General features: G+C 40.8%; 1 protein-coding gene across 2 annotated transcripts in view; it reads left to right on the forward strand.

Annotated features, from left to right (window-relative positions):
- The window catches only part of thsd7ba (thrombospondin, type I, domain containing 7Ba), an 87,171-nt gene extending 75,012 nt beyond the window's left edge, over positions 1–12,159 (forward strand). For both annotated transcript variants that reach the window (XM_088383056.1, XM_088383055.1), the window contains exons 22-32: positions 422–566; positions 1,620–1,735; positions 2,295–2,412; positions 3,790–3,935; positions 4,391–4,559; positions 7,396–7,569; positions 8,819–8,914; positions 10,305–10,387; positions 10,760–10,949; positions 11,229–11,316; positions 11,594–12,159. In XM_088383056.1, the coding sequence (XP_088239182.1) occupies positions 422–566; positions 1,620–1,735; positions 2,295–2,412; positions 3,790–3,935; positions 4,391–4,559; positions 7,396–7,569; positions 8,819–8,914; positions 10,305–10,387; positions 10,760–10,949; positions 11,229–11,316; positions 11,594–11,675 (1,407 nt within the window). In that variant the 3' untranslated portion in view covers positions 11,676–12,159. The remainder of the gene's footprint in view (positions 1–421; positions 567–1,619; positions 1,736–2,294; positions 2,413–3,789; positions 3,936–4,390; positions 4,560–7,395; positions 7,570–8,818; positions 8,915–10,304; positions 10,388–10,759; positions 10,950–11,228; positions 11,317–11,593) is intronic.
- Positions 12,160–12,469: the final 310 nt, after the last annotated feature.

The raw sequence follows: 12,469 nt of genomic DNA on the forward strand, positions 1-12,469 counted from the left end.
TGAAGCAAAGGTTTCTACTGGCCAATCTCCCTCAGAGACTTTCCAAGCAGGTCTGCCCTATTCCGTGTTTGATTAAGTCACTTGGTTTACTGGTGATAGATTTGTAGTGTAGCTCATTGCCATCATACATGCATTCGCTCTTGGTAGAGAGAAGAACGGTTTACGGAAAAGTCAAATATAAAATTTAGTTTACTCAAATAAGAGTTTTTGGGTGTAAACAGGTGTATACTGTATTTTTTTAACTAATCACAAAACATTATTTTAATTTTCTTTTTTTAATTTTTTTATTGTATTTTTTATTTCATTTTATTTCTATTCAGAAAGCGCTGAGCATTGAACATATAGCATCCAACTTAAGTCAAGCGCTGTCGTTATTTCTTATACGCTTGTTTGTTTTTTGCTTTCTTCTCTGCACAAGCAGCAGTGTGACCGAGGTTCAGAGAGAAACCGGAGCAGACATATCCTCCGCCTCCCTGCCGTGGGAAGTGCAGCCTGTCCGGAAATTGTGCAGTCAGAAAGTTGTCTCCTCAACAGCTCCTGTTTCACTTATCAATATCGCGTCTCAGGTAGGCAGATTTTCTTTGTACGTCTGTACTCAGTGACTTCTTTATGTACGTCTGTGTTGCTATGCAACACGGCTGAACTTTTGATTCCAAAAAGCTCTCATTTATCCATTGACTATATCTATCTACAATAATAATATTAATTTACAGCAGTCTCAAAAATCTGGAATTACCAATAGCTTCACATTACTCTCACTGATTTTGCACAAAAAGAGCCAAGAAATAAGAATTTCAAGGAAGTTGCCTGCTAAACAAAAATATGACACTCTAGTATTTTCAATCGGATTACAGTTAAGTAATTTTATCGCTTCCAAATGGCTCCAATATTTAGCCTCTAACCAATAACCTCCATGACCATTGTTACAACTGAATGGAATATTCAAGAGGGCGATTCCATCTAAACAACTGTTGTTGGCCGGCGCCAGCCTCTCTCCAATGAGCTTAATGACCGTTGTGTTGCATCCCAAAAGAGTGCTACTCTTTTTGTTGCCGGGTCGTGCCTCCAACTTGGACGATAAATACTTTGGATTCCACACCAAGCACCGAGGCTCGTCCAGCTGTTCTGTCTAGCCTTGTGAGACGAAACATCTTCTAGCTCAGTGGTTCCAAACTGTTGTCACGCTGGGGACCCGTATGATGTTGTTTTCGCCAAGTAGTTAAACTAAACTGAACGCTTCAGTAAGAAATTTAATTTGACGTCATTATGTATATTATATTTTAATAACCTACATGTGATTAAGAATCTACAGATTAACAGGATAACTTTGAAAATAGTACATTTTCCAAGCCAGCAGTGGAGAATCACTGGTATAGACGAGCAGAACGGTTCTGCTGCCATCGACCCAATGCCCCGAGAGTACAGTGACCAGAATGAATATTTACAGGCATAGAAACTTTTCAGCCTTGCCGAATGTCAATGCTAAGACATTGTAGTCATCGCTAAGGCAATAAAACTAAAGATTGCCTTGGAATTTTTTTTCCCCTTTACAATACTGCATACGTGCTTTTGCATGCATTTTTTTTTTTTTATTCAAAGTGCGTATGCGTGTATTGCAGAATGGAGTGCATGTCGGCTGAGTGAAAATGCCATCTGTGGCGGAGGTGTCAGGCAACGACTTCTCGACTGCATCCGTAGCGATGGGAAGATTGTGGACTTGCAAAAGTGTGAGCAGGTAAGAGAAGAGTTGGTCAATAGGAAATACGAATCAGAAATTAACTAAATGTATTTTGTTGCTGGTTTTAAAAATGTATCTATCGGTTTTTCGTGTAATTTTTCAGTGCAAAAAAGAAAATTTGAGAATTTTACTTGCATCTTGAATTAGAAAACTTGACCAGTGTAATACATAAAAGTGCCCCATTTGCATTCATTTCACATGAAGATCAACGTGAGCAATATTTGTACCTCTGTCCCCTTTGTTTCAAACAAACACGGTGATCGGGCTTTCAATAATTTATAGATATTGCATCAATTCATGTTTCATGAGGCAATTTGGTCTCTAGCTAAATTATCTGCAGCAGCCTCTGCTTTTCTCGGCGGTGTGTTTAAAATAAATTGTAAACGCCTCTCGGTCCCAAATGCACTGTTCATTTCTCATACATTGTGTAGCACGAAAAAATTGAAAGGATTTATGAGCCTCAACGGGAAGTTTGAAAAGTGTATTTTACATAAAGTGTGTTCGAATGTTTAATTGGCGGCGAGTATGAATTCTGCTGCTCCCTTCTGTCGCACAGCTTGGACTGATCAAGGACTGGAAGTTGGTGGAGAGCTGCGTGGTCGACTGTCCGGTCAGCTGTGTCCTTTCTGATTGGTCGCCATGGGGACAATGCTCGCATACCTGTGGCAGCCAAGGTAAAAAAAAATAATAATGAAAAAAAACATTGAATAAAAATGTTTGAAAAACATTTTGAACATTTTTCTAAATAATTTGAAACAAAAAATCTGATAAAAATGTCACTGTCTGGTCAGCTGTGTCCTCTCTGATTGGTCGCCATGGGGACAATGCTCGCATGTGGCAGCCAAGGTAAAATAACAAAAACAAATTTCACCTAACCCAGTGGGAATGACAACTTGATGGACTGACACTGCTGATCACATTTGCAAGGCTTCATTATCCCCTCTCCTCTGCTATCCTGCACGAATATATTTTAATATATTAAACTATGAAAAATTAAGGCGATGCCTCCTTCAAGACAGCGAGGGCGTTTTTTTGCAACCCGGCACCGTGTTTTGCCATTTGTAACTGCCACATACAAACTTGCTCTCAGAGGTCATCGTGAAAGAACAGCAGGTTGATTTCATCTCAATTTTATACAGCTCACCTGACCCATAACAGGATAAGCGCTTTTAATAATTTAGAGGGACCAAATAAAATATATATCAGATCCATGCTGGGTGGTTTCAAAAATGCAATTAGGGATCACCAACCTGTGGCTTCCTTTGAAAGAGATGTTTTATGAGCTCATGCATTATCCACGAGGTAATGATTTGAACCCGGATCCACGTATGGTTTGCCAGAACTTCCTAAAGCCAATATGTGGGAGAGAAACCTTGTTATTCTTTTAATTGGAAAGACTCACTGGCATCTTCCTAAGTTCATTAATTCTAATTTGACATTGGTTGCTCTTGCCTCTCATCCCCTCTGCTCCAAGAAGTTCCCAGCCAAGCATGTTGCAGCTGAGGATGTAAAACTCACAGCTCAGTCGCCGCTACTGGCCGGTCCGTCACTCTCGACGAGGGATTTTTGTCATCTCTGTTTCAGGGTGTGATGATCAGCAGTAACAACAAATTTTCTTGTTTCTCCCCCCGTCGTGACCGCACCACTGATGAAGGTCACGCTCAGATGCTGAACTGTTCTGAAACTAGCAAAGCCTCTCGGGCCACTCCTTTCTTTTCAGCCATTTCCCTAACTTTCACGCTCACAAATTATTAATGAGTCCCCCGCACGAAACACTTGTGTTAGACATGAGCATTAATGATGAAACAGAGTAAAAGTGCTGTTGAACTAATTCCTCTTTGTCTCTGGCAAAATGTGTCGTGAGGGAAAAGCGTGGGCACAGCTGCCTTCTTTCTTCTGAATATGCATTATGTCAATTTTAGACGCCCATTTCACGGTGCTCGGCGTGTGAATTATTTTAGCGCATAAAGCCGACTTTTTAATTGTTTATCACTTTGCCGTGTTGACAAGTAGATTGATTCTACTGTGGGAATTCTACGTGTGCTCTGCAGGGCAATCCGTGCGAACTCGGAGAACGTTGCGGGAGGCTCACAAGGAAGGTCGGCCTTGTCCCAACCAGCTCATCCAGACAAGGCCATGCCCCATAAGCCCTTGCTACATGTGGCTGCTCAGCGACTGGTCCCCATGTACCGTAGAGGTATGACTACAACATGTGTCTAGTACAAAGTGAAGTCTGAATACACACATGGTTATAGTTTTCCTTTTTGGGAGTAATTTTATAGACATAGCCAGTTAGAAAGAGGCACCTGCGCCGTTGTGGGTGTGAACACAGTCAACTTGATTCACGGTCAATCAACGCGGCTCCCCTCATTGGCTTAAAATTCAGTACATGTGAGGTGCAGACTCACTTGCTGCAGTATGTCCAGGATATTGGCACATGCAAATGAAATTTCTAAGGAACCGCAAGAACTCTACTTGCGGATATTGTAAAGTGAAGTGATTTGTGATGATTATGAGGATTCAACCGATGATATTATCATATTTATGAATGTAATATGATGAAATCCACCACACATAGCAAAGTCTGTCTGCTGTGCTTTGATCACCCACCCAAATCGCGCCACTACTTGGGCCTCCTTTTGTTACATGCAGGGCGCAGACTGTGGCGAGGGGCTTCGGAGAAGAAACCTATCATGTGTCACTCACAAGGGCAACCCCACCGAGTCTCCTCCTCTGCCAGCGGCAGAGAAATTTTGTGGCGAGAAACTGAGGCAGAAAATCCAACAGGATGTGGAGCAGCCCTGCTTTGTTCCCTGTCAAGGTAAAGCTGCCTTTGTTTAAAACACGCATTTTCCGTTGAAATGTATCAACATAATTCACAAGCGATGAGGAGCTTTCCAACACTCTCTTTACAGTAATTATTTTTTGCCTGCATGAATTATGTATCATGCATTCATTTCACACTCATAACACCAATAATTATTTCCCTGATTTACATGCCACATCGTCAATACTCGTGCATGCATCCATTTGCTGGCATCCATCACCTCCAACTCATTGACATTTCAGCTGCTGTTGAAAACAGCTGCTATTGCCAAGTCAATAAACTTCTGCAGTAGCTCATTACCTATTTATCTACAACTGGTCGTGTCAAAAAGTATCCTCACACTTGCACGACTAACCACATTATTTACTAATGCAGTCTTGCTACACTGATAAAACATCTGACCAATTATTTAATGGATAGATGCCACTGCTGGCTCCTGGATTTATGTGTGGGTGTGTCATATAATGGCTTTTTAATTCTGCCTAGTAACTCATTTCTGTTAATCTTACTAGTATTCCTTGCTAGGTGGATTTTTAAAACACACGTACCAATTTCTTCACTCCAAAATGACTTACAGCCTGCATGTTATCTTTTTGCAAAATCAATAACCAATACAGAGTAACAAATCGTTATTTCCCGCCCGACATTTATGTCATCTCTCCACTAGCTCTTTATTTGAGCTATGCAAGCTTATTTTTACACCACCGAACAGATAGAATGGATCAAAAATATAAGGATTGGCCTCATTTGTTCCAATACGATCAAATATATTTATGATGATCATGTGGCCGCCAGCTTCCGACCCAGAGCCTCTTGTTTTCTCTGAAGATGTACCATCATGCTGTGCGCCTCTGATGTTTCCCTTAATTCCTCCTCACTCAACACACTGGTGCCGCAAGCTTCAGCTCAGGATCAGGAGCTTTTGATGTGATTGTGTGTCAGTTGGTGAGAATTGCCGCAGCCGGGGAAAAGGCTCTTCAAATGAATGTAACTGTGTCACTGCACGACACTATGGCTTCCCCATGGCACATCTCTACAAGAAAATCACTATAAGTCAAGCCCTTATACAGTGAAAAATTACAGTATACGCTAAGATGAAAGCTAATATTGTCACTCATCTACCTAAGTTGGCCATGGAACCGAACTTGAGGTTCACTTGCTAAATAAATCAGCATAGCTGACTTTCAGAGAATGTCTCTTTGACAAATAGCATCCATTCTTCCTCCACCATGCTTGACCTTATTAGGTATGCTGTGTAAAAAGAGTGACAGCAAGACACACTGCACGCAAAATGGATGTTGTTGACCGCATAATGACAACATGAAATACGACAATAACGAAAAATGGATGCATTTGATGATCGGTTCAGCTTTTATGTCAAAGAAAAAGATCAGGGTGTGACATTCAGCTATTATGAGCGAGAGAGAGAAAATGGCAACATATTGAAAGAATAGATTGCCATTACAGAGCATGTAAATGTACGATATAAATAGCGTATGAGCCACGGTCGTTAATCCAAAACGTGTTTCGTGATCAGAACAAGGAACTGCATATATAAAAAAGCCTGACGGTCACCTGAGGTTATGCGGTGAGTCAACGTCACTCCTAGCGTGTTTTTAGTCAGATTTTTATGTGGCCATGAAAAAGCTTTGTTGTGTTGTTTTATACTTCACAGTGTCACAACAACAACAAAATACCCACAACAAGCTTGTTTTCTCCACTTGTTGGTTAGAAACATGTTATGTTGAAGCCAAGCAATGTTTGGTCTGCTTTTGGTATGAGCTATCATTCAAACTATGCTCATGCCAATTGTATTACTTAATACTACCATTTACCTTCTTCTGATGAATACTCTCAGCAGGATAACACGCTAAGTCACAAGGGTCAATGCAAAACACAAGTTTAAGCTTAAATATGCTATTACTCGTCATCACATCGTCAAGAGCCCTTGCATCAGCCCTTCAAGTGATCCAACTGAGCTGTATGCTGACATTAAAAAAAGATAACTGCGTCTGATTTGAATCCACTCGCTCTGATTGAACCATCCATTTAGCTGTTACTTTAACTTTTAGAGATGCACAAGTATTTCATACTGTGAAAAAGGGAACCAACCAAAGGAGTGTGAATGTGAAGCTACATTAACATTTATGTGTAAAAAGAGCAAATGTTCACTTCGAAAAGTAATAACTTGTGTTTTGCATTTTTAACCTGCTGTGTTAATTCCATCAATGACTTTTTGTGTTGTTGTTTAAAACATAAAATCCTTCAATCCCTGTAGAGCCTCATATATATGTATGTGTGTGTGTGCGCGTGTGTGTCTATGCATTTTATTTTTATTTATTTATTTATTTATTCATTTATTTATTTATTAATTACTGCAAAATGACCCCATCAAGGATTACTAGGCCTTTTCCTGTTTGCCCTTCAGGGAACAAAGTGCTCATGTGCTATTTGTAGTGTGACCAAAAATATCAACTGGTTTACTCCACTAAAAATGTCTCTCCAAATCAAATTAATTTGACGCTCCCTCGCGAGACACATTTCACTACTGGCTATCGAGTTATAAGTTAATGTAATATACAACGGCGGTTGGGCTATTTTCTCTGAGTACCCACTGGGCTGTGAGTAATTTGTTCGTTGGTATCACTCACAGATGTGTAGAAGTAGTTTTTGCTATTATATGTAGCAGGCACTGTCAGGGGAAGGCCTATAAAATGATTCCTGAAATACTGCTTGCCAACCACCGTGTGTGTTGAAACATCATCTGATTATGGTAATGAATAATGTGTGCATGCCAGTAATGTGTTTTTTCCCATTTTCCTATCTTCAGGTGACTGCCATTTGGCTGAGTGGTCATCTTGGAGCTCTTGCCAATTGACTTGTGTGGAGGGGCGGAGCTTTGAAAGCACAGGACGCCAAACCCGTTCCAGAGCGGTGATCGTTCAAGTCACCGAGAACCAAGACAGTTGCCCGCAGCAAGTCTTTGAGACACAGCCATGTAAAGGTAACGGCGAACTGGTGACACCGAAACTCACTCTGCCTCTACGCAAGTCATGCAAATGAACGACTGCTGCACCATGGTCTCCATTTTGATATTCATGTAGGGAATTTGAACTTTTATTTTTAAACCACTGAGTGAACAAAAAGCTGCAACACACTGTTAAAAGAGGCAGTGGATAAGAAAAATACTTTCTTTGACAAGAACAACCTGAATGCTTGAATCACAGAGCTCTGACTCATCTACAAATATATTCAATAACTGAACTTACAAGATTTTTTTCCGTGCTTATAAAATCCCATTATCCCCATCCAAAAAAAAGCTTGAAATAAAACAATAGGTGCTTCAAAGAAGCTACATACATGTGATTATTAACAAATATTTTAGTTTGTTCCTCAATTGGCCATCGCAATAGATTTCACAGCTTTGTGTAATTATTGTTTTCAGTTTTCACTAAAGTAATGCAAAAAACACAAATATAGCGTATCTAGATATGCGATGGTGAAATTAATGATGGGTTTGTCGTATTAATGTCGCATTGAAAAAAAATTGAGTGTTACAGGTCATTATTAAAAGGTCAGAATTCGAAGCATCGAAAGGTCATCACTGCTCCGTCGTGTATCCAATTTTAATGAAATATTGAGGATGGCTCATTAGGTTACTGCTTGACCCGTTGGACTTTACAGATGTACTGTGTGTATTTATTTTCCATGAGTTTAGTTTTGGGGACTCATTGAGTCACGCACTTCTAAGTGCAGTTTCTCAGTGTTTTGTTAAATAGGCCTGCCCTTTCCCTGCTCGTACGTTGATATTCAGAATAAACCACAGGCTTTTTATTCCCTCACTAATTATCCACTTTTAAAAGCACTTGTCAAAGTACTTGGCATTTCATTTAATGCCACATTCTTCTCTTGCCAAATTTGTCTTATCACAATGGTCTGATCTTTAATCCTGTTTTTTTTTAATTGATGAAACAGCCAGAATGGAGTCTGACTTGAATAGTTCCACGTTTTGTTCACCAGACTTTGCCTCCAGCAAAAATGTACTTAGGAAAAAAACAGGCCGTCTCTAATTCAGTTCCAACCAATTCCAGCCATCCCATTTCCCCGTAATCCTTACGGAGTGGTAAATAGTACCTCTTTTTCCTCCATCCGCATTATGTCTTATCCTGTGCGGTAAATGTCTATCGTAGCCTAACAACGGCACTGAATGGTCGATACGAGCTGCTAATGAGCATCATCTGCTTCTGCTGCAGGAGGCCAGTGCTACAGTTACCAGTGGAGAACAGGAGGATGGAACAATAATGAGAGAGCAGTGTGGTGTCAGCGTTCGGATGGTGTCATTGTCACAGGTGAGCACTGTCAGCTTATCACACCAGATGGGTCTGGAAGTTGCATTCTCGTACAAATATGCAGAGCTGCACATGAATGTAAATATCTGTGCACTATGTCCGTGTTGATGCAGGGGACACAAGTGTCCTAGTTCTGTTTTTACGCTCCTCACGTTGGTGAGATGCAAGTGCATCAATATGCATGATGAAGGTTTTGTGCTGGAATGTTTTTCAACTGTAAAAGATGAGACATTTTTTACAGTGTACAATATCTCAACTCAGGGACCACTGCTTTGGTGGAATATGATTTTATTTTGCGAAGGAGGATAGACCTATACAGGCTATTTATTTGCATTTGTATGTCTATTTTGGGAAGCTCATATACATTTGACATAATTTGGATGGGTAAATGATTCACAAAATTAGAAGGAAAGTAAACCAAGTTGAAATAATGAATCAATTTTATTTTTAAAAATGTTACAATTATTTTTCCATTTCCAATTGTGCGGACCGCCTGCAATACCGCCACGGACCATTGGAGAGCCGCGGACCACCGGTTGATAATTCCTGCTCTAGACGCATGCCTCGGCTTTAAAAAAAATGTTGTCAACAACCTAAAACTGAGCTGCAGCATAGTGGCCACAAAGTGTAAATTTTTTCACTCATGAAAAGACAAAAAAAACAAAATATCCAACATTATTGATTAGCTCGTGTACTCACATTTGATGGATAATGTATGTGGGATTTTTTATTTTATTTTTTGCAAACGGCAATGTTTAATCCTCTCCATCAGAATCCGACGCATTCATTTCGAAATACTAGCTGATAGTAGAAAAATATGTCCCGCGGTGCCAACACGTCTCACACATCGCACATGAGAAGATGAATTTTAGTATACTGCTCTAGTTGAATTTACCACCTTATCTGATGTGCCTATTCTCAGTGCGGCCTTTATTGATTCCTCCGCTCACTCTTAGCATAAGTAATCAATAAGCCAGAGGCTGAGCTGGGAGACTTTCAATCCATATAAATATAATCATGCATTTGTATGTGTGGGAAGAAAAGCAGGCGAAGAGAAATGGAACAAAGGTAGCAGTGCTATGGGACTGGAGGCTTAGGGTGAGCTCTGTGTGCTGTAAATAGAACCTGAATGTGATCTTATCGCTTTAAAGGAAATGTTTCTGGCAAATATGAGCCCGGGAGGAATAACCTCCCTCTGGAGAGGAAGCCCGACACTCTTTGATATTTTGACATGTAATTTTCCAGGTTGGAATTAAAATGTTCGCAGATTGATCATGGACCCTGATAGGCAACTAAGCCCATTAATCAGTGGTGACACTACATTAATTTAGTGATCGATGAGCCCAGGCATTGAAGTGAAACCCTTTTTTCCCCCCCTCTTCTCCTTTAGGGGGGTGTTTCCCGCAAAAAAGACCGAGCATGATTCGGCACTGCCATCCACCGTGCACCAAGCCCTTCTCACACTGCACGTCGGTAAGATCACACAACCGAGATCAATTCCTGTCTCATCTTACCACTTTCCTGCCATGGTGCTTTCTTTCAAATGGACATTGAATGATGACATGTAGCATTTTGAAGCCGTAGAATATAACTATATAAATTCAGGCAGGATGCAACTACATTCAGGTAGAGAAGGTTCGGGAGCTGCATACAAATCAAAAGGCAATCAAGGAGATGTGAGGAAAGTTTGAAGTTTTACTGCCCCTCGCAGTAGCTTTTATGCTACTACAAGACTGAACCAAAGCTGAGCCCAATAAAGAATTTGAACCCAAAATATAAAAATTATGCCGTATGTGCATTGACTCATATATTTACCGTGCTGCTCCCTCACCGGTCACCATGCAGAGTGGGGTATGTGGTTGTGAGAAGGGTTACACCGAAGTGATGACCACCCACGGCTTCCTGGACTACTGTACTCGAACACCGGGCACATACACCAATAAGAAAGCTGACGTGAAAACCAACTCGGGAAGATTAAAACCATCCCGGGCCCGAGACCGTCTCACAGAGTGGACCTTACGACCCGTGGGCCCAGGTACTGAAATGGAAATGATCTGTAATGCTTTGACCCCGTGCCCGAGATCATTACTTTTGACTAGTCGCTTTATAGAGCTTGAATCTCGAAGCCAGTTATCGTAGTTCAGTGTTTCCACCGGGCCTGTCATTATATGCTGTAAAAATAGCTGAACCGTAACACTGCAGAAGGATGAGTTAACGGACGCTGAAGCTAATTCTTCATTTGAAATCACGAGAGTAATATTTGAATGTTTTCTCATCGAGTATGAATAACTAAAAGTTGACTTTTATTGCACAGATGGAAGAGTAAAGCTGTGGGTTTACGCCGTGACCGTGGTTGGATTCATCTTAATACTCTTCATTATTGCATTCTCGTTCCTGGTCTGGTATGTAGCATGTTATTTGCTCAACAGCGTCGTTGCGACCGCCCACCGCCCTCCAGAAAAGCTCAGCTGCATGCACGCACACATCGTAGATGTAAACAGTCACATCTGCTCTTCATGCTGTCGGGGATGACTTATACACCTCTCAATATTTTGCCACTACTTTGCTATCACGTAATACAACTCTGCACAAAGATTGATATCATGACAGGTTGCCTTGAAGCGACAAATCAGAAGCAATGTCAGCTTGTTTACACCTGTTTTTTTTTTTTTTTAATAGTAAACCAACCAAAATGACCAGGACGACACCTCCGCCACAGAAGCCTTTGACCCTGGCCTATGATGGTGACATAGATATGTAACCACATTGGTGTTCTCCATACGAATGGCCTCCACCGCCTTTTGGCCGGACTCATTCAGGCGGTACGAACGGACCGAGGTACTCCAACAGAGTCGCACAAATAACATTCGCTGTTGAATGACACACTCACACACAGTAAATTGCTCCTCGAAAGAAGAGCCTGAGAAGTCAGTCGCAACATGGAGGCAGCGCTGCAGGCTGGCTTGCAAACCTGAAATCATCACAGCTTGCAAAAGCTGAAACATTTTTTGTTTTATTTTATGATCGTGTATATGTTTGCTAAAAATCAGAAGGACCAAACGGAGATGTGGTTGTCTCCTAATGGACATGTTAAAAATTCATGACATACAGAGACTGAACATGGAACACTTTTCTCATCCTCGTTGGAAATTTATCAAGGAAATGTCACAACTTTTTTTGTGTAACCAGCCTTTTTTCGGAGAATAAACAAAAGAAAATGCTTTTATGCACTACATTAGTGCTGATTCACGATTCCCTTTCCTTTGAAATGACTTTTATAGTGTTTGAAATGTTTATGCAAGTCGTTGCTGTTGGATTGTACTTTGTTGACGATGCCATACTGTATGTTGTGTAGACGTGGAAACCAAAAGCAGGCTTGCCTCCAGTTTAACAATTCTTATTTTTCCTACGCAAATGTCATTAGAAGCCGATAAAAGTGAACATCATTTCAGTGGGATTGCTGAATGTCACGTGAACTTAGATCATACAAAACATACATGAATGTCAGGAAGAGAAAGATAGACAGTTTGGAATTCTTTGGGTAATGACATGATG

This window comes from Syngnathus floridae, chromosome 8 (genome assembly GCF_059516105.1).
Source record: "Syngnathus floridae isolate MCC-2025c chromosome 8, RoL_Sflo_1.0, whole genome shotgun sequence".
Lineage (NCBI taxonomy): Eukaryota > Metazoa > Chordata > Actinopteri > Syngnathiformes > Syngnathidae > Syngnathus > Syngnathus floridae.